The sequence below is a fragment of the Telmatherina bonti genome (genome assembly GCF_933228915.1).
Source record: "Telmatherina bonti genome assembly, chromosome: 5".
Lineage (NCBI taxonomy): Eukaryota > Metazoa > Chordata > Actinopteri > Atheriniformes > Telmatherinidae > Telmatherina > Telmatherina bonti.
In genome coordinates this window covers 32668740-32691787 of record NC_136623.1, presented here as the reverse complement: position 1 = coordinate 32691787, position 23048 = coordinate 32668740, and the positions used below count along the sequence as shown (strand labels likewise).

Genomic DNA, 23048 nt, shown 5'->3' with positions numbered 1-23048 from the left:
CTGAAAGAGGCTTTCAAAATTAGCTATGATCTAGGAGTTTCAAAATAGAGAAGATCCTTGGTGAGGAGTTGGCGTGAAGCAACATGTTAGAGAAGCATCTTTTCCTTCCCTTTCAAGGGATATTTGTTTTGTCACATCCTGGTGATAAAGACTGTTGCTATGGGAAGCACACAATGGGGCCGGCATTGTGAATGCAGACACAGCTCAGCCTCTGACAATTATGTGTTTTCACCCAAAAGATTGCAATTTTCAGGGAGACAATACAAACAGCCAGGAAGAGGGAGGGAAAAGCATGTAAAGCACGCCGACTCAAATTTCAATCAACGAGGAAGACCCTGAGGGTAATTAACAAAATGGTGGAAAAAAACAGCTTCATTGTTGAAGAGGCATGTCAGTTTGCAGTCACCATGACATGACCAGTGGAAGACTGAGGAGGCTCTATAGCTGCGCCGTGTCGTCAATATGCTCTGCACCAACTGAGTGCCACTCGTGTTTATGCAGATGAGTGTGTCCACGCCGGCGCTGCATTTACCGCTGCGCTGAAAATACTATAGAAATGACCCTTCCCCACTTGCTTATTGGAAGGCTGAATTCTGGCTGACTAGAGGCCACGCTCACAAGTGTAGGCACTTGATGAGTGCTAACACATTGTAAGGACATACAAATTTGTCATGTCCGAATAGAAATCCTTGTGAATCATTATGGTAGCGCAGGTTCACTGGATATAAAGCAACAACTTGCAAGCAGGTTGTTTACAGTAAGAAATCCACTTGTTCATATGATCAAGGTTTAGATTTGTGACAAAATATTTAAACCAGCCATTTCAGGTACTTTGTTTATAACACGTTTAAGCATACGAAACACAGTAACAGACTAATCCTGGCTCATTGTTAGCAGCATGTTGGTGTACTAGCAAGAGTATCAATACCAACCTGCATCACGGCATTGAAGAAGCAGGTGTTACCAAGGTTAGTTATTCCTTTAACAGGAACCAAAGTGCTGTTGATGCCTGGACTTTTTCCTTTGGGTGGGTCACCATAATCTGATGGTTCCCCTCGCAGCTTGATGGTCTTCGGTGACGCTACTGAAACACACAAACAAAGTAGCTGTTTTGTTAAAGTGAAAGGATACAAGCCTAAAATACCCGAAGACATATGTTATAACGAAAAATTTCAATTCAATCCATTAAAATGTATTAAAAACAGTCAGTTTAACAAAATACATGCATAAGACATGATAACACAGAGAAAGAAAGAAAAAGATTGTTGGTAACATGTAATGTAAGGATTTGAGGTCGCATTTTATACTAAGACTGAAACTCAAGCTGAGATGGGGTCTGGTCAGCGGCTTAGAGTGGAGGCTTGCTTTGCAACTGGGAGTTTAATTGGGATTCTGGGCAAATACAGAGGAAAAAATAAAGGAAGAAAAGGAAAAAGGATTCATCCTTAAAGCGAGGCAGGGGCTGGGTGCTGGCATGGCAGCTGGAAGGATGGCTGGATCATTTGGGAAAGCAGATGACAGCTGTTGACGTTTCTGCTGGTTAGTGGGGGAGCAGTGGGGGCTGGGGTTGGAGAGATGGCTCTCCAGAGCCAGCTGTTACTCCCGATAACCAATGAAAACTAACCTTCAACAGACACTAAGACACAGATGGTCAGAGTCTAACAGTGGGATACTGCAGGGGACAGACTCGAGTAGGTACTGTAGCTGTGTGAAGTGATGGCGTGCCAACCGTTAACAAGAAAGTTACGACTCAACAACATGTGTGCTGTACACATTAATGGTTACTGACACTGATGATCTAGTTAGAGATTGGAAAAACAATCTGTTGGATCACATTAGGCAGAAAAAGTGAGAAGGGCTGAAATGATGACTGTGTTGCTGTCATACACCAAATATTAAACTGATGCATGGTTACACTCACAGTTTTCAGGTGTATTTAGCTAAATACTGCTAGAATAAGGAACAATATGAATGAATGACAGAAGACAATCATGTCATGGAGAATTGATTTAAATCTTTATTGCAAGAAGATTGTTTTCATTTCCTCTAATGTCTTTATCTGATTTAATCAACTATTAAATACACCTTTTTTTTTAATCCCAGTAATTAATAAACATTTTGCATCACACTTCTGCCTCTGATGTGAATATGTAAATCATGATACTGAAATCTGGAAATCAGGTGTGATAATTAAACTTTTTGTATTTGACTTTTTTGGAAAATAAACTATGGACGATTCAACTTTGGGTGAAACTTACAGAAAAAGGTCACAGTACACTGATTTTATATCATGAATGTAGGACATTTAGGTGGAACCATTCAACGGCAATTTATTAAACAAAACCAGTGGTGGACATACCGCTCAACTAAAGAGTCAATATCTCAATAAGTTGTCATATGTTGGGTTTTATCTAGATCCGATGATGTCAGAATGTGAAGAGTATGATGGAGAGGACTGTTTTAATACAAACTGTTGTCAAACTAGAACCTTTTGTGGTTGATTCATCGTTTTTATACTCTTGTTAAAGAAAAACATTTTGCAAGTAAAAAAGCACTCAGAAAGCACAAACCTGCACCAAGCATGATGTTTAGGGATGCACCGATACTGATGCCAATATCAGTACAGATGTGTTTGTTGACATGCTTCGGACATGTTTTAAAAGAAATTAATGCCTTGAAAGTTAAAATATGACATTTTTTGTTATACTAAATTTAAGTTAGAGCTTTGTTTCAAAACCACACATTTATGGTTGTATTTAGGTAAAATGTGCAAAATCAAAATAAAACTTGTTGAAATTGTTGGATCTGTAATGTTATTATATTTGTATTGGTGAGGTAACTTCAGACAGGATGGGTCATTTATTACAACCTAATGAAATCTTACACAGTTATAACAGCAATAATAACCAGCAATGGATGGATGGATGGATGAATGGATAGGTGAATGAATGAATTAATGAATGAATGAATGGACGGACAGATGGATATAAGGATGGATGGATGGATGGACCACTGCTAATGTGAATAACTCCTCTTGAGGCGGTATTTTAAAAAAGTGTTTTTAAGGCAGTGGATAAAAAGGATAAAAGGATTTTAGGATAAAAATGCTTAGAAAATTTCATATTTTTTATGGAGAGGTCATGGCTGACTTCTGGAAGCCTTCGGATTCGTGGATGGAATCAATAGCAATGTTTCCCAAACCTTGATCCGTAAGGTCCACTATCCTGTAGGTATTAGATGTGTCCCTGCTGCAATACACCTGATTCAAGCTGTATAGATGTCTGACAAGCTCCACACAGGTCTAATATTGACCCAGTCGTTTGTGTCAGGTGTAATTAGACCTTCATTCAAGAGCAAATGTGGCAAGCATTAGACACAAGGCTCTTTCCAGTTCAATTCATATCTCCATCCTGCCTTCCTTCCCCTTCTAACAACCATGCTACATCCTTTTTTTAAAACAAACAAAAAAAAAAAGATTTCTGTTTTGCATTTATTTGTCCTCCGTTGGACATGTCATTATGTCAGAAGAGGATCTTTACCCGAACATCTAAGTGGAGAGAAATGTGTATTTAAAAGTAAATTAAGGGAGTGATTTTTTAATAGAAATGAATAATGTGCTTTGGAATGTCATAAAAATTAAACAAATATGAAAACATAAACCTTTGTGCTCACTAATAACACGTCAAACTAAATAATAAAAACACTAAAAATCAATTAAGATGATATATCAGCAGAATATTTTCTTTCTCTGTGGACGTTGTCGTTACTTGATGAATAAACCCCATCCAAACAAGGAGAGAAATGCAGAATAGAATCATAATAATCTGCAACATAAATGTATATCCATTGTATCAACTTCAGACATTTCTCCGTTGTGTGCCACTTTGTCATTCCCTCAGTGGTGAGAAACATTACAGCGCTTGTTTCTCATGTAAGAGGAAAACTGTTGAGAGGCCCCTTCTAGTTTTGTGGTTAAAGGTGACATAACCCATAATTCCACTCAAACCACAATGTTCTTTAATCAGATGTCTCTGTTTGATACTGCAAGGGAAGTTCACATGATACAAACCATTTGCAAATCACTGAGAGACTGAAAATACTGAAAGGTGTTCAATATTCAATAGCTAAAATAGGATTTACTAAACCAATGCACATTTAAATAAATAAATAATTTAAAAAAAAACACACAAATTGAGAAAAAAACTATTATGTATTCTATATGATTTACCTAGCTATTAGAACTAATTAATGAAGCTTGGATTATTAACAGAGTTGTCATATTGTTGCATGCAAATTTAGGAGCAGTGAGTTGGTGCTCATTCAGGATGATAAAAAGTATAATTAAAGTTGCAGATTAGCGAAGATTGATCTGACTTTGTGGAAAAAGAATTCAATTTGCACAACGATAAGCTTTAGAACAGTTTCAGGAACAGATGCACACCTTAAAAACTGCAGCACAGCAACGACACGGCACATGAAACAGCAGTCAAGCTATTTTGAATTTTAAGATAACGGTGTGAATATGCTTGGGAGTTTAGATGACGAGAAGCATAAAAAACCTGCTAATGGGAGAGTAACAAAAAAGACTAGGAAAGAATGAGGATTCAGAGAAATATCTATAGTCAGAGAAGAAACATTAGTGACTGTGATTCAGCAATAAACCAGTGTGGTGCTGAGTTCAGCCTGCTACTCCAGGAGATCCAAGAACCCCGAGAGGAGACAGACGTCTTTTTCTTCTCACAGAGGTGACTGAAGATAAATCAGACTATCAGAACTTTTTTTCTTGTGGAGCTCTGGGAAGTATTGCACAATTGGTTGGACATTTGAGGTGGGCGTGGTTAACATGGAAAAGCATGAAGGGGACAGTTGTCGCTTCTGATGCAGGTGAAATGATCGGAGAAAGGACCCAAAAGCAGCACAAGAGATCTGGGCAGATTAACAGTTTTTATTTCAGCCGCTTGGTGAGGTTCGGTGCTGGAGTTGAACTCTGGTTCCCAATGAGTAGAGCAGAGCAGGGCAGAGTAACTTTCCTCTGGGCCGACAGAGTGGACACCTAGCACAACAAGGTGAGTGAAGATCCACAACTCACGGTTGGGGGTCCTCCAGGACAAAAACCCAGTAACCACTGGGGAGCAGGCTCCAAGGGCAAGGCAGGAAGCGGAAGTCGGGGACAGATCAGGTCGGTAACGGGCAGGCAATTGCGGTCGGAGTGCTGGAAGGTCAGGCATGAGAGCAATGACAATCTGGCAGTGAGTGAATGGTGGAGGCTGCATATATGCGCAGGGTGAACTGATGGGGATTGTGAACAGGTGGCAGAGGCAGGTGAGAGCAGTGAACTGATTAGGGGTGTGGCAAGCAGCAATGCTGGAGGAAGCAAGGCTGATTGTGACAGAACCCCCCCCCAAGGGATGGCCCCTGACATCCCAAACCGCAGCAAAACCGGGTGGGAGGAGGGGGAAACGGGGGAGGGACCGACCAGTAGGACATCATGTCCCCGAGGAACCAGCCGCACCATCCCGGACAGAAGGGGTAACGAGGGACCCGCGACGAACAGGGGCAGCAGCCGGTTGATCAGGATGCTGTCGATGAAAATCGGCCACAAGATCAGGAGCCATGACGTGGCGAGCAGGAACCCAGGACCTTTCCTCAGGACCGTAACCCTCCCAGTCAACCAGATATTGAAGACCCCTCCCCCGCCGACGAGAGCGCAGTAGACGACGCACCACATACACTGGCCCGCCATCAACCATAACAGGAGGGGGGGGGCGGAGGAGTCGGAGGGACCAAAGGACTATGGTGAACTGGTTTAATCCTGGAGACATGGAAGGTGGGGTGAACTCTCATGGAACGGGGAAGCTTCAGGCGGACGGCCACCGGATTGATCACCTTCTGAATGGGGAAAGGCCCGACGAACTTCGCCGCCAACTTCCTCGACTCCACCCGGAGAGGTAAGTCCTGAGTGGAAAGCCACACTCGCTGACCTACTTGGTAGGATGGTGCAGGTCTCCGACGATGGTTGGCAGTGGCGGCATAGCGATCCACAGACTGAAGGAGAGCCGAACGAGCCCGGAGCCATGTCCGGTGACAGCGGCGGATGAAAGCTTGGACTGACGGACAGGACACCTCCATTTCCTGAACCTGGAACAAAGGGGGTTGGAAGCCATAAGCACACTGAAACGGAGAGAGACCAGTGGCAGAGCTAACGAGGGAATTGTGAGCATATTCCACCCACAATAACTGTGAAGACCAGGAAGCAGGATCTTGAGAGGCCATACAACGCAAGGCGGTTTCCAGATCCTGGTTCTTACGTTCTGACTGGCCATTGGTCTGAGGGTGGAATCCTGAGGACAGACTGGCGGTGGCACCCAAGAGACTACAGAACTCCTTCCAAAACACAGAGGAAAACTGGGGCCCTCTGTCAGAAACAACGTCAACTGGAAGGCCATGAAGGCGGAAAACGTGATGCAGAACCAGCTGTGCAGTCTCTTTGGCAGACGGGAGTTTAGGCAGAGGCACAAAATGGGCCATCTTACTGAAACGGTCCACGACTGTCAGGACTACGGTGTGGCCGTTGGAAGGAGGCAGACCCGTGACGAAGTCCAACGATATGTGCGACCATGGGCGGTGAGGTACCGGAAGAGGCTTAAGCAGTCCAGCTGGGGATTGGCGAGAGGTCTTGTGTTGGTTGCAGGTGGGACAGGCCTTGACAAATTCCTGGACGTCCTGCTGCAAAGTAGGCCACCAAAACCGTTGGAGGAGGGCTTGTCGTGTGCGAAAGACCCCTGGGTGACAGGAGAGTTTGGATGAGTGGGCCCATAGCAGCACATCAGATCTTAAGGCTGGGGGAACAAACAGACAGTTAGGACAGGAGCTGGGACCAGGTTGACCATCGGTGGCAGCCTTAACTCTCTCCTCAATGTCCCAGGTTAGAGATACCACCAGGCAAGATACAGGGAGAATAGCAGTTGGGCCAGCAACTGACTCATCTGTCTTTTGGAACTGGCGAGACAGGGCGTCTGGCTTAATGTTCCGGGACCCTGGACGATAAGAGAGGGAGAAGTTAAAACGGGTGAAGAACAGGGACCAGCGAGCCTGCCGAGAGTTCAGTCTTTTAGCTGAGCGAATGTATTCTAAATTCTTGTGATCAGTCCAGACAAGGAAAGGCTCCTTAGAACCCTCCAACCAATGACGCCACTCCTCTAGCGCCATCTTAACGGCTAACAGTTCTCTGTTGCCGATGTCGTAATTCCTCTCGGCAGAGGACAAGCGTCGAGAAAAGAAGGCACAAGGATGGAGCTTGTGATCAGTAACAGAGCGTTGGGACAAGACGGCCCCCACGCCGACATCGGAGGCGTCAACTTCGACCACAAACTGCTGCCCTGGGTCAGGCATCTGGAGGATAGGCGAAGAGGTAAACTGCTCCTTGAGAGACTGGAAAGCAGAGGCAGCTGACTGTGACCACTGAAAAGGCACTTTAGAGGAGGTTAGAGTGGTAAGAGGAGCAGCAACAGAGCTGTAGTTGCGGATAAAGCGCCGGTAAAAGTTGGCAAATCCCAGGAAACGCTGGAGCTGTTTACGATTTTCTGGAACAGGCCAGGCCGAGACAGCAGAGACCTTTTCTGGATCCATCTTGACCTTCCCCTTTGTGATTATATGTCCCAGAAAAGACACTGAAGAGACATGGAACTCACATTTCTCAGCCTTGACAAACAGGGCATTCTCCAGAAGGCGCTGAAGGACTGACTGAACGTGATGGACGTGTTGCTCCTTGGATCGAGAGAAGATGAGAATGTCGTCTAGGTAAACAAAAACATACCGATTAAGCATGTCCCTGAGAACGTCATTCACAAGTGCTTGGAAGACAGCAGGAGCATTTGTGAGCCCAAATGGCATTACAAGATACTCATAATGTCCTGTTGGGGTATTGAAGGCCGTCTTCCACTCGTCCCCCTCCCGGATTCGGACAAGGTGGTAGGCATTACGCAGGTCGAGTTTTGAAAAAATGGTGGCCCCCTGGAGAAGCTCAAATGCAGTGGACATGAGAGGCAATGGATATCTGTTTTTTATTGTAATATCATTCAATCCACGATAATCAATACATGGCCTTAGAGTCTTGTCTTTCTTTTCAACAAAGAAAAACCCTGCACCAGCAGGAGAAGAAGATGGGCGAATGATTCCAGCAGCCAGGGAGTCGTTGATATAAGTCTCCATGGCCCTTCGTTCAGGTTCTGACAGGGAGTACAGGCGTCCTTTGGGTGGAGATGTTCCAGGAAGGAGATCTATGGCACAGTCATAGGGGCGATGAGGAGGCAGAGACATGGCCCTTGCCTTACTGAAGACCTGGCGGAAGTCATGATATTCAGGAGGCACTCTGGCAAGGTCAACCAGAGAACAGGAATTGGAGGAGTGAAGCGGGGATGAGGCTTGCTGGAGGCATCTTTGGAGACAAGGAGGACTCCACTCCAAGATGGCCCCAGTAGTCCAGTCGATGTGTGGGTTGTGGAGGCGAAGCCATGGATACCCAAGGATGAGTGGCAGGCAGGCAGAGCTCAGGATGTGAAACTGGATGGTTTCCTGATGATTTCCAGATATCAGCAGACGAACAGGAGAGGTCTGATGTGTGACAGTACCCAACACATGGCCATCTAGTGCTCTGGCAGGAACCGGACGGGACAGGGGAACCCGCTCAAGTCCCAGCTGATGGACCATACCCTCGTTAATGATACAGGCTTCAGCCCCTGAGTCAATAAAAATAGGCAAAGTCTTGGGCCCCTCGGGCAGAAGGAGACGATCCTGGAACAGGAGTCTCTGGCTGTGAGGAGTTGACAAAGCTGTTGAGCTCACCAGTGCCTCCTCCCTTACTGGTGAGCTTTGGCTTTTACTGGACACCCAATGGCGTAGTGTCCAGCAGCCCCACAATATAGACAAAGATTGGACTTACGGCGACGGTCCTTCTCTTCCGGAGGGAGGGAGGTGAGTCCCAACTGCATAGGCTCCAGATCTCCCGTCTGCTGCAGTAATGGGGCGGTAATGCCTGAAGTCCGTTGGCAGGGGTGAGGAAGAGGAGATCTCCGGGTTCTCCCTTGGCTCCTCTCCTGTTGACGAGTCTGGATACGATTGTCTATACGTATTGCCAGTTCAATTGCCCCATCCAGGGAGTTTGGGGTGTCATGAGACACCAGCTCGTCTTTGATGTTGTCAGACAGACCATGAAGGAAGGCATCACAAAGGGCTGAACAGTTCCAACTACTTTGACTGGCCCTAATGCGGAAGTCAATTGAGTAGTCTGCCACTGTCCTTGTGCCTTGTCTTAGTCCCAGCAGGCCCCTTGCAGAATCAGAACCACTTCTCTCGAATCCAAAGACTTTGCGAAGCTCGGCAGCAAACAGGTCAAAAGAGGAACAAACAGCTGATCTCCTTTCCCACTCTGCCGTTCCCCATAAGCGAGCTCTGCCAGACAGGTGGTTGATGACAAACGCAACCTTCGCCGACTCTGATGCGAAGGTTTGGGGCTGCAGGGCAAACAGAAGAGAGCAGTTGGTGAGAAAGGGACCACAAGTCTCTCGATCCCCTGAGTAACGCTCCGGCGTTCCCACCCAGGGCTCAGGAGTGTCACTGGGCAAAGAGACCGAGGCAGGAGCTGACACATCAGAGGAAGGAACCTGTAGGGGAGAAGAAGCGAGCTGTGAGAATTGAGCCGTCAGTTGTTGCATCTGTGCTGTCAATGCCGCCAGAGAGCGGCCTTGGATCTCAGCTGCTTGTCTGGCCTCCGCAGCCGATGCAGTCAGTATGGCTTCATGTTGCTGCAGAACCCCCTCTATTGTTTCCAGGCGGCTGAGTGGAGTGGGATTGTGCGCTGGGTCCATCTTATGGCCAGATTGTACTGAAATGATCGGAGAAAGGACCCAAAAGCAGCACAAGAGATCTGGGCAGATTAACAGTTTTTATTTCAGCCGCTTGGTGAGGTTCGGTGCTGGAGTTGAACTCTGGTTCCCAATGAGTAGAGCAGAGCAGGGCAGAGTAACTTTCCTCTGGGCCGACAGAGTGGACACCTAGCACAACAAGGTGAGTGAAGATCCACAACTCATGGTTGGGGGTCCTCCAGGACAGAAACCCAGTAACCACTGGGGAGCAGGCTCCAAGGGCAAGGCAGGAAGCGGAAGTCGGGGACAGATCAGGTCGGTAACGAGCAGGCAATTGCGGTCGGAGTGCTGGAAGGTCAGGCATGAGAGCAATGACAATCTGGCAGTGAGTGAATGGTGGAGGCTGCATATATGCGCAGGGTGAACTGATGGGGATTGTGAACAGGTGGCAGAGGCAGGTGAGAGCAGTGAACTGATTAGGGGTGTGGCAAGCAGCAATGCTGGAGGAAGCAAGGCTGATTGTGACAGCAGGTTAAATTGATTGTTTTAATAAAACAGCTGATCGCTGTGTGGGAAAGTATAAAACATTTTTACAGCATGTAGCATTTAACACACTTCGTCTTTGGCCGCCCTGCCAAAAACTAACTTTCTTGTTAAAAATTAAATAACCGGGTTGATTGCGCATAAAAGCGCAAAGCACTGCTTGCACTGATCCTATCCCTGTTACCGATGTAGCTCCCATGGTCCAGAAGAAAAGTTATTTTTTGTTGTTCTTGCAGCTTCGAGCACAAGAGTTCTCGCTTCTCATGAAGGATTAACATGCTTTAGGGACACTGGCTAAAGATTTAATTCATTTTCAGCCTTGTTTTTCTTTACACGCCTGTGTACAAGCCTATAAAATGAGGAAGTCATTTACTGCTTTAATATTGAACAGGACATAAAATACAACACAATGTCAGGTGATTAGCCAGTGAAATATTTCAGATGTTGCACATATGCAACATTTTTCCATGCTTGCAGAAGATGTTGGAGGTATGGGAAGGCAAATCAGGACGTATTTAAGAAAAATGATGCAATGTAAAAACAAACATAGCCCACATAGCAATATTCACCTTATTCATAATCCTGTCATCATCATGCAGGTTAAGAGTCCGATAGCTATTCTGAAAGAGCAGCCAACCAGGAAGCGGATAGTGTTAAAAAGGGATTGACTGGTGTGTGGCCTATAGATGATTGTTTTAAAGCAGGGAAACATTAAAAGTCTGCAGAAAAGTGGGCCTTGAGGACTGGAGTTGGGGATACTTTCTTTATAGGATCTGAATTATAGCTGCCAATGAGCGAATACTTTCCAATTAACAGTCTCAGCAGCATTTAGTAATTCAGCCTGGTGCAGCATGAAAAATGTCCTCCTGTTAAGTTCAGGGATTGACCATAAAGACTGTCAAAAGAGTGAATTTTTGTCATCTGCAGCTGCACTATGAACAGATTCCAGGTTCACATCAGAAATAAATTAAATAATCTCAGCTTTACCGGTGACTGCATCTATATGGATGGCCAGAGCTCTTCCACCACAATACCATGACATGAAAGAAAATGTTTTGATGTACCTTTAAATGTGTTATGTCAATGACTGAAAATTCTCATGTTAATTAAAAACATGTTGTAAAGTTAAAGAGATTGAATTCTTTAAAAAAAATAAAGTTTCCAGTGAGTTTTCTGGATCACAGAAGATAAAGCTAAAGGTTACACTATTCGGAGCCAATAAAGAATTTCAGGACAAAAAGACAAATTCTTGTCTTGGTAAAGAGCTGCAGGCTGTAAAGTCAAAGAAATGCTGGGAAACATAAAAAGGAGTTTGGTCTGTGAACACTTTACCATACAAGCCAGTCAAGAGAGCAGGCTGGCAGCGAGGTCACGAGCTGACCTGCTTATGTCCCAACCAAGGAAAAATGACCTGAACCATAAACCTTTGTAAGAACCTGCACCTTTACTCCAACAGCCCTTCTCCTCCACACACAAATGGCCTTGCTTTAGTACATATTCAATTTATAGAAGCACTTGGTGTGAACAACAGATGCACTGAGAAACAGCTATTCAACATACAGCGATGGGTAAGCCCCACTTCTGGCCGCTACCCAGCAAGCTTTTTCATTTTTTTTCCCACAAGGCCAAGGACAGGAATGCAAGTGTCCTGGTCACAGTAGCTGGAATGCGAACCTTGGACTTTTTACTCGTGGCCTGACAATTTACATTTTAGATTAAATCAAATTCTATTAAGATGAGTCTAAAAAAATGGCATCTTTTTTTTTTTTTTTAAAGGATTTAAAAAGAAAAGAAAAGAAAAACTGAGCAAGAACACACACCCCACCCCACACACATACCTAACCATCAACATTCCTCTTTTTGTCTGCAATAAAAATGCTGATTTTACTCGGCTTTACTTTCACTGAATCGTGTTTGGAGCCAACAAAAAATGGCGTGCACGTGTTTTGGCTTGTCTGGGAGTTTTGGGATTTAAGGTGACGGGGTGAGGTTCAGGTTTTTGGGGCGACATGCTGTTGCGGCACTCCACCCAGTGGTGCTAAATGCATCTGGCCTTCTGTGCTGACAACATCTGGAGGCCTGTTTTCATTTTCGATATGCACCCATATGTCAACGCGCACAATGCACGGAAAACAAATGGGGAAGGGTGTAGTGTGACACCAATACGAAAAAACAAACAGTTACTTTGGATTTGGTGTGAAAGTGAAGAAATGTAATTAAATTGTTTGGGACATGTGGAAGAGAAACAGAGAAGCAGCGAGAGGGGAATGGAGTGTGTTTAAACAAGTATGCCAACTTGTTGTGGTGTTTGTGAGCAGGAGCACAACATCAACAGACTTGATGCAACTTGAGTTTAAGAGCCGCGACTGGCACTTGAGCAAAGAGAGAGCAGAGGAATGAAGAAACTAAACGGGCAGAACGGGGATGCCGATGGACACGCTCTGCATCTGGGACCGCCACCCAAGGTAAACAATGTTCAGGGAGCCATCTGGTTGAGACTGGAGGGTTGGGAGGGAAGAGGGAGGCAGAAGAGGGCAGTGTGGGGAAGCAGAGGGTGGAGGGAAGGGTTGCAACGAGCACAAGCATATGGAAAAGCAGATTTTTCCTCTCCCTGCAGCAGTCGGCAAAGGCAAATGTCAGCATGCGCTGCGTCCACGCTTGACTGTGCTGCACTCGGCACCACCACCTGGCCCTCCTTGCTCAGCCACCGAGTATGGGCAGCAGTGACACTGTGGAGCCTTTCCCCAGGGCAGACGAACGCACCGAGGTGCTCAAGCTCGTCCACATGCATGCATGTACACCAACACCTCCTGCCATCCCTGCTCCCTTTCACACAAGGTATAACACAGAGAAACAAGGGATTTTGTTTACTTTTCCAGCGAACAGTAGGGGAGTACATGTAAACTTTATTGACGTTTCTCAGCAAAAACTGTCACCCGTGTTCTGTTTTTATATTCTATTCAACCAAACGCCATATAAAATATTACTATCAGTGATGAACTTCACAAACAAAACATACTCGTGTTAGTTTAAAACTAACATCTGCTACTTTGTGCATTAGACCTGCTGTAATGGCATTTTCAGTCTGACAACCACAAATAAATAAATTATACTGCTAAAACCAAAACAAGGATCTGTGAAAAGATATTTTCAGACAGACTTTTTTTACAGCCTTTTTAATGTTCTTCACAGTTGGGTTGAGAGGCTGTCTAATTGTATGGCCAGTGGGCTTCATCCATGCATCCACGTTCACTTCCAGTGCAGGGGAGTGGAGGGCCAAGGCCAGCTCACTTCATGCAGAGCAGGCAGTCAAGAGGAAGGCCAGGCAACACCAAATGTCTTATTAATTCGCTAATTTGTTGTGACTGCAGGGCATAAAAAGCTTGTTTTCTTGCCATCTGAGGCCAAGAGAACCCACTGACAAGTTACTTCCAGAAGACACACACACATAAGCAAACAGATTTTGCAACCCACTATTTGCCCTACTTTCATGTGTGGTGGTGATATGAAAGACAGAATCAGTCCTGATTACTTCCATGAAGGCAGCACCAGGGGAAACGCATCTGGCCACTGACTCGGCAAAGCTGAAACGACAGTTACTAAAGACTGTTGTTTCTGAGACGAACAACCAGGGCTGGGAACCAGGTAGATAAATGAGCAGTGATGCTTTGGTTTCAGCCTTTGGCCATGCTATTTAAAAGAACAACAAGAAAAAGCAAAGCTTCAGTGTCAGGAGACGAAGTCCTGACGGAGTGCCTCACCAGAGACAAACACAGAGAAATTAAACTGAAGGTAAATATTACACATCACACATTCAAAAATCAGCTTAGATTTAGTCACAGTGGAGATGAATATGGAATTTAATTAATCATCAGGTTTCAGTGAAGAATATCCATAAAATAAATATACAATATAGAATATTTCTTTTATTCCATTTTATTTTCTTATTAGACTAATTATGTAATCATGTGACAATTATGTATCATGTACTTATAAGTACATGATTATGAATAATTTTTCTGCAACCATGATGGTTGTTCTTAAAATAGAGAAATCTATTTTAAGAACAACCATGTGTTGTAACTTTTTCATTCATGTTTTTTTGGTTTTGTTTTGAGCATATTGTTTTTCTATGAACTGTTTATATTCATACTTTCATACTTTCAGCCTTTATTTTTTCTTATTAGGGCTGTGACGATACGCTTTTGTCCTGATTCAATTTCTAGTTTTTTGGTTGTCGATTTGACTAAAATTGCAAATCTCACAATTCTTTGATAATGCTGAGTTTTGTAGAATAAAAACACAAAAAGAATGTACAAAACTCTTTTTACAAGTCATTTTTCTTAATTTCAATTAGGAAAAAAAACAACACAGTAGCCAGATCATTATACTGCTGCTATAATGTCCGAGAAGAAGTAAAAAAGATCAATAAAAACAATGAAAATGACAATTTTATATTGGATTATTGAATTTATTTGAAAAAAAAAAAACTACTTTTTTTTTTTTAACAAAAAACAAACAAACTTTTAATTAAAAAGAAAATCGATTTTAAAGTTGTGAAGCAAAAAATCCCAATATTCAATTTTGTTTCCCCCATTCGATTTCTCACCCCAGCTCCTATTGCTTTTAAATTTATTTTTATATTTGTTTTTACTCTTTAACTCCACTGTTTTCCTCATTAGGATCATCCACCACAGGAGCTATGCCTGCTCCGTCTGGAGGGTCGTCATCCTCACTGCAGCATCAAGCCTCATAATTAGTCATTTAGTCATATAGAATAGAATAGTTAAGAAATGAGTTGTGTACTATGGGTGCGTGCAGGTGTGTGTCTGTATGCGTGTGTGTCTGGGTGGGTTTAATAGAGAAATTGATAGACAAATGTGTGCTAAATTGTTCTTTTTTATATCCCTTTTAATATATTCTGTTCTATTCTATACAAGCATGATTGCTTTCATTATGTAAACCATTTTGTCCAACACCTGTATGAAAAGTGCTTTATAAATAAAATCTGATTTGATTTAAATATCCAAATAACAACTTATGTTACTTTATTATTAATATAATATAATATAATATAATATAATATAATATAATATAATATAATATAATATAATATAATATAATATAATATAATATAATATAATATAATCATAGCATGACATTAGGTCAGTTTACCAGCACATCATAATAATGCACATATTAATGCAACACAATCTGAGAGATAACAACAGAAACTATGAAATACAGAAGAATTATCAGATTTCAATGAGAAACAAGTTCCAATATCTTTTCAAAATCAACATTTTCATTTCCTCCACAAAGACTCCCCAGCTGCCTTACAAGCCAATTCCTGGCTCGCTGAGAGGTCAATTCACGTTTTACAAAGACCCCGGCACTTGAGCTGAAGGCCTTGATGGTGAGAGAACACAGTTAATCAACTTTCTTTCTTTCCTGAGCTGTTGTTGTACAAAATTATTGTAGAATCAGGCAAAATAAATAAATAAACAAAAATCCTTGCCAGGGCTCCTTTGTGTTTGAGGTCTATAGGAAACACACAGCACAACAGACGCTTATTGAGGAAATCTGGCCTTCACACTGAAATGCAATTTCACAAGCTCCTCAACAGGCAACAACCATCTACTTTGCTGCAACAATGGCTGGTCGCATCTACACCCTTTTGTCCAACGGGTGTGGAACAACTGAGTAGCAGGAAAGGTGACAGGTAATTTAACACAAAAAAAATGTACAAAAACTGTAGATATTCTACAGCGGAATAGTTCCCAGTGATAGCAGATTTCTGCAGCACTGCCTTCACAAACACACTGAAGTAACAGACACATTTTCACTCCTTGAAGCCAAAGCTTAGATCAATACACACCAGTCAAAAAGAATTGAACTGCAATGCATAGACTTGTTCACAAGAACTGCAAATTTCGCAAAGACAAAAGACCCGAGAAAGAATAAAACTGTTTGAATTTGTCAACTAGTTCATGTGCTTTGTCTAAACCTGGAATATAAAAGTAACTTGTGCTTCAGAGACAACATGTGCAATAGCATTTCAGAGTCCGTCACTGAAGCTTAAAACCATCTGTAAAAGCAGAGTGTAGAGCACAGACCAGAGGGAAATGTGCTGTTTGCTTGAATTAAAAGTTATTTTCAACATCATGTGTTATGTCCTTATCTGCAAGTCTCCACTGAGACTTGGAGCACTCCAGCTGTTAGGATCCAGTCGCTCTGACTTGTTGAGGACCCTGGCTCCCACTAGTGCAGCACACAGGCCCAGAGGTGGTGAGACATACAGCAGCTCAACAGAGGATGCGACGGACAGAAACAGATAGCAATGGAAAGACAAAGAACGACAGAGCAGAGGCTGGACCCCACGCAGCTGCTCTTGTTCTTCAGGGAACCCAGGCGGGAAGCATCACTCGAGCGCTTAATTCCTTTAATAGGTGCAGTCATGCGATGTGCAAGGTGGGGGTGAGGGTGGGGGGGGGAGAAACTGTGGCAGAGTCAGTACTGCAACTCTGCGGCCATGGCTGACATGGGGGACCAGCTTGACTGGGCCTGGGCAACTGGCCTCTGGCCACTGGCAACTAGGCACCGGGCAGTGGGCTAGGCTGAAACGCCAGTGAAACCAAGAAGAGATGATGCCCACCACCCTGATCAGCAACAGTCTGTTAGGAGGTCTCTCAGCGTGCCAGCACAAAGCGGAGGCAAGAACAGACGGTGTGTGTATGTTTGTATAAGTACAGAGAGGACTGAGGGGGGTGAAATTTGTATGGCTGACTAACTGGGTGAAAGAGGGCTCAGGTGGCCTGAGTGAGGTGAAACGACATAACGCTGAAAATAGAAAGGCAGGCAGCCCGATATCAGTGTGACTCTCACCAAATGTGGTGTTCCTGTGGACTCACTTTAAACTAAAATGCAAAAAAAAGTCACTGTTTTTCAGGGTTCATACAATAAAATATGCCTTTCATTCTCCTTACAGTGGCACTACTATTTGTTTTCATATCTCCTACAGAAGGCAGGGAAAAATGCTCCAAAACGTGAGACAATTACTGCCACTAGGGGGCGCAAGTGTACCGCAGCCAAGTGCTGGAATGTGGGATTTTTAACTCTTATTAAGCTTAGTTGATTTTAACTGAATCAGAGGAATCACTTATTCTATTGTTATGGATGTCTAGAGTCATAGAGTAAATGTGCTGTTAGTTAAAAGCAAATAAAAATAGGTGGACTACAGTTCTTACATGTTTGTTTGTTCCTTGTGTATTTTTCAATCGACCACCTTGGATGATTTTTTGACGTATGAGGCATATTAAGGCATCGTTGGTGCACGAGCCGAGCTGCTAAATACAAGCCCTGTTGAATGCTGAATTTACCCGACGCTGGTTTTTCCTCATTATAACTTAGTTTAAATATCCAGGATGTCACATCTTACCTGATGCTGCCTTTGCAGAGTGCTTCTGGAGAAAATCGAGGGTCTGTGCCAAAGCTTTCTTGTTGCAGTGAGTAGAGAGCTCCTCGTTACATTCAAAGCACCTGTTATACAGAGACAGAAAGACGGTCACAGATCAGACCAGTAAGAGTAACCTGCAGGAATATGGTGGTGATATGAGCCATTTCTACTGGAAATATCGGACTAAAATGAAAAATTAACTTAAAAGTATATGCCATCATATACTTAAAAACGTTTCTTTGTTAATTAAAATCTAGTTGAAATGATATATGTAGAAAACCGAGGCAGTCGAGAGCAGAAAGGCTCTTGTATCTATTGTTTGTGCGTTAGCAGAATCTCAACATGTCACTGTGAGGTTTACAGACTGTGCACCCCTGCATGCATTCGTGGCTGTTCTGTGACAGTTTGCAGTTAATCCGGGCTTCTCACCAGGCCTTCCACGTGCTCAGGCTGATAGTGATGCAGTGCGACTCAGGATGAAAAGCCTGGTGATGCCTGACAGCGTGCTGGATCCCTGACTGGTTGCAGCCCTGTAACACAGTTCATTACAAACCATCAATTTGTAGTAATAGAAAACATTCAGACGAAGAGCTCATATTTCCATGTTGCTGTCTCACTTTAGTAAAGCTGGATGATATATTTAACACTAAAGAATTTCAGGAAACTAAAATTAAAAAAAATAAAAAAATAAAAAAAGATTTTGCAACATTTCTGGCTCAACTGTTTGATAAAAAAATATTATCATGATTCATAATGCATTAATTTTTATTTAGATCATCATCAGTCTTTTTCTGATGTGTGTGTAACACACACACACACACCTGCACAGTAGCTTTATTCATCTGAATTAAGAAAACAAAAACAAGGTTTGTGCCCATTTGTATTTTCCTATTTATTACGATGAGTACCTGCCACAGTCATAGTCATAATTGATGAGGAATTGAAAAGTTCTCTTTATTTTGTACAATAAGTAAAGAAATATGCACGTAAAAACTCTATCAAATTCTTAAACAAAAGAAAGACTTGCTATTGCTGATGCAGTGTCTCTGTTATTCAGTTTAATCTCTGAATATCACTAACATTTTATCCAATTAAGTCGAAATATTCACAACACTGTGCTCAGTTCATGCAGCACACTTTGCTCCTTAAAAACAAATAAAAACACATCTTACTTGAAAACCACACTTCAGGCACACCATGATGTCGAGGGATGCTGCCGGCTCGCCATCGATCATTGTCCTTTCCTTCAGGCACTCGGCGCACACCAACCACACACTTGAAAGGACCGACTTCTTTACTGAGCTCAGATCCACCGCTTTATTCACATGCTGGCATGTCAGTCCTGATTAAAACATGTAAACTGTATTAATCATCTCATATAATGTTAACAGACCACCGATAAACTGTAAGGCAAAAAAATGCTTTGATGTAACAGGACAAATTAATAGTACAGCATGCATTTTACAAAAAGGACAAAACAATTTGAAAGAGACCACTGTCCAGTCGAAGGCAATGCAGTTTCCAAATGGTTGGAAGATGGACAGTGAGAATCAAGTTTATCTACAGTCGTCCTCAAATGTTTCATACCCTTTCATTCAAGAAAAGGTTGAATTTACAACAGTAACTCAAATAACTGGAGACCTAAATAACTAAAAATTTGAACACTATAATTTAGTGATATAAGACAATGTTTTGGGTTTTTTTTCCCCATTTATTTGAGTTGAAGAACACTTTTCTGAAGAACAGTGCGAGTCTGACTGAGATGTGCAGAAAACACCTGACTGTAGTGGAAACATTAAAGGATTGTTAAAAAAAAAAAATTAAATCATAAATATGACTGATATCACATATTATTTTATCAAAACTGTTTGCTTTTGAATATAAGAGCCATCAGCCATCAGCCTCTGGAACAAGACCTCCTCAAATTAATTACATTATATACTACAATATAGAATTTCCCTTTGGGGAGTAATAAAGTATTTTTCATTTTAATTTCATTTTAATTTTTCATTCATTTCATATATACACACACACATATACACACACACACACACACATATACATATATATATATATATATATATATATATATATATATATATATATATATATATATATATAATTAGAAATAGTGTTACGAATTTCATAAATTTTTATTTATTATTACTTTTGTCAATTTCAGCTTATTTCAGAGGCAGCTGTTTTTTTTCCTTCTGTAATGGGAGCGTATAAACAAACATGAGGAGGACTTTATATACACACAAATCAATTAAAATAAAAATTTCCCCCCAACAACTTATGATTTTCAGCAGAGCTCTGACTTGGTGTGTATGACTGATCTAATCCATAACACTACAACCAACATGTATTGTTATGGACATGTTGGTCACTCACATCAGAATGGTAAATTTTGCTGTTGCCATCTCGGCTGCATGGGTGTACTGTTTTTCTTAGTTTTATTTTCAGTAAAACCATCAATTAATGCCACCAAATTCTATTTTTATTTTGTTTTCCCATCCAGACATGCCTGGGAATTTGGTTAACTGGCACCAACAACATCAATCATCAAAATATTTGAGCAGTTGCATCCAATTCCTTCTTAATCAGATAAATGTAGAAATAAAAGCACAACATGAGTCTCACCTTTACTGAAGACTGAATATTTCTACTAATATATATATTTTTCAAAACAAATTGCAACATAATATTAAATTTCTACCATTCTGCAGTTCAAACATGCATATACTATATAAACTACTAAAATAAACTACTAAAATCTTTGCAGTCTGAAAGATGAAAATATGAACATTAGTAGCAGTGGATTCATCTGTTATCTTTGCTGTGTGGTCATGGCAATATATGGACACACTTGTGCATAAGCTTGAAGAGACACGTGCAATGTCAACGAGGATAAATGGATAAAATAAGAACAGCAATTGTTATATGATTCAATCTTTTCCCCACGCCCTCAATATAAATATTTCACTTTTTGAACACGAGGAATTAAGAACATTAAGTGCTTCACGTTACAAAGAACGAAAAATTTTTCTTTTGTAGTTGAGTGCCGTGTTTGCAACTTACCGCTAACTTCATCTGAAGACTCCTCATCTCGAGGTTTCCTGGGTTTATTAGTCCGCTTAGTCATATCGGCGGTTTTCAAAGAAAAGGGGTCTTTTAGCCGCATCTGGAGCTTGAAAAGGAGAATGGAGACAAAACAAGTAGCGTTATCCCATCATAAAGTTTGCACAAATCTATAACTGCCTTTAATGTTTTAATAATTAAACTCGGCAACTGTGTAGTTCACGTGTTTGTAGAATAGCCAGTTTGTCAACTATCCTTCTAAAATTGACCTAACCTTGGTTTCTGTTTCTCTGGAAGCACAATGTAGCAAAAGTAAATGCAGAGTAACAGAAACCAAAATCAACTGGAAATAGAACTAAATTATTTAGTTAGAAAACATCTTTCACCTTGAATAACACCAGTAGCAATAGTTCTGGAAATAGGACTTTTATACACCACTTCTTGTAGTGACCTAAAAATACTTGTGGGACAGAGATGGGTTTACTTTGTCCAAAATGTAGCCTAAAGTAAAAAAAAAAAAAAAAAAAAGGTTAACTCCAACTAAAAGTAACATAAAAAACAATCTTATCAGAGAATAAATGTTGAAAAAATATTGCAAAATATCTTTTCTGAACAGTACTGTCTGGTGGTTGCTTCCAATTACTGAAATGCCTAAATTATACAGTCTTCACTTTCTATATAAGCTGTCCACCAAGGATGTCAAAATCCAGTCATCATGGGCCAGTGTTTTAGATGTTTCCCTGCTTCAACAGACCTGACTTGGATATATATGTCATTGTACAGAAATCTGAAAGCTTTTTTTTTTTTTTTATCCATTTGATTTGAATCAGATGTGCTGAAGCACCAAAACGTGAAAAACAATTGCCCTCCATCATTGCTGTAGTGCATTCATTAACTTTCTAGATGACAACTTAATTATTCATTTATTGATATGGTTGAAACAAACTGATTTCATATATCAAACACTGTTGTGACTATTGGATCATTGGAAGACAAACCTTTTACAGTCACTTCGACAAGAAACTGACCAAAATCTCCTTGTGACAAGATTGTCTTGGTGGTCACTTTGTTGACACTTAAACCTCCGAAACATCAGGGAACAGTAAAACACTTCTAACCAAGGGATACTTTGTTAATTAAAAAAGGATAAATGGAAGTAAAGATAAATATAAAAGCATGTGTTAGTGCAAACTGGATTTCTGTGTGTTTCTAATGAAAACCATGGTTAAGAGGCCTATACGGTCATGACATATTAAAGATATCAACTTTGCTTACTTAGGTTATTTAAACACTAATAAAGACATTTTACCTGTAGATTTGGCAAAAATTTGTCAATGAACTCACCTCTTTCAGTTAGCTCCTATGCTGTCTGTGTTAGCTGATAGAAAGCCAACAGAGATGTCAACTCTTCCTGGCTAGCAGTCAGCTAGCTACGTTAGCTTCTCGCAGTGAATACCAACATCAGAAGGCGAGTTTTAACCCAAAAGTCAGAGCGATGTTAAGACATGTCGAAAGGGGCAGTGGCGACAACAATAAAACCATTCCTTCAGCGCCTTTTTAAATTTGATTTAGTCTTTGAGTTAAATAAAATTCTGCTAGCTGTGTGTAGCAACACAAGTCAACATGTGACGCACTACGGCAACTCAGCTTGGCCGATTGCTGCGTTCACTTGCAGTTGGAAATATTTTATGGAAAGTGCCGCAGCATAAAGTGGTCTGAGGCGTTCAAAGGCATTTTCGCTTGAACAAAACGTATAAAACAGGTGTTTAAATGCTTCCGGAGGCTGCTGGAAGGAATGATCTTCTGTATCTTTTCAGTTTTACAGCGGACCTGAAGAAGCCTCTCACTGAACACACTTTGTTGTTTCATCAAATCAAATCAAAATCAAAATAACATGAATTAATTGATTTAAAAAAAGATTATTAATGAAATCAATCTAATTTTAATTGATCGTGTATTTATGTTGCTATGGTAATAAAATAATTTTTGAAATTGCGTTTGAGTATTTTGTCCTACTGGGATGTCGTACTTCCGCGTATGTGCAGACGGATCTTTAGCCGTGCGTCATTGTGGCACACCGTGTTACTACGTAATTGCTGTTTTGT

General features: G+C 41.7%; 1 protein-coding gene across 3 annotated transcripts in view; it reads right to left on the bottom strand.

Annotated features, from left to right (window-relative positions):
* The window catches only part of usp45 (ubiquitin specific peptidase 45), a 52836-nt gene extending 30276 nt beyond the window's left edge, over positions 1 to 22560 (bottom strand). The window contains exons 1-6 of one of the 3 annotated variants that reach the window (XM_079241413.1): positions 22288 to 22560; positions 20944 to 21052; positions 19035 to 19204; positions 18292 to 18392; positions 17845 to 17945; positions 933 to 1084 (exon numbers count right to left, since the gene is read on the bottom strand). In XM_079241413.1, the coding sequence (XP_079097539.1) occupies positions 933 to 1084; positions 17845 to 17945; positions 18292 to 18392; positions 19035 to 19204; positions 20944 to 21046 (627 nt within the window). In that variant the 5' untranslated portion in view covers positions 21047 to 21052; positions 22288 to 22560. Of the gene's footprint in view, positions 1 to 932; positions 1085 to 17844; positions 17946 to 18291; positions 18393 to 19034; positions 19205 to 20943; positions 21053 to 21329; positions 21417 to 22287 lie in introns of those variants that run through there. The other 2 variants (XM_079241415.1, XM_079241414.1) reach the window with 2 other exon arrangements.
* Between the last annotated feature and the right edge of the window lie 488 nt (positions 22561 to 23048).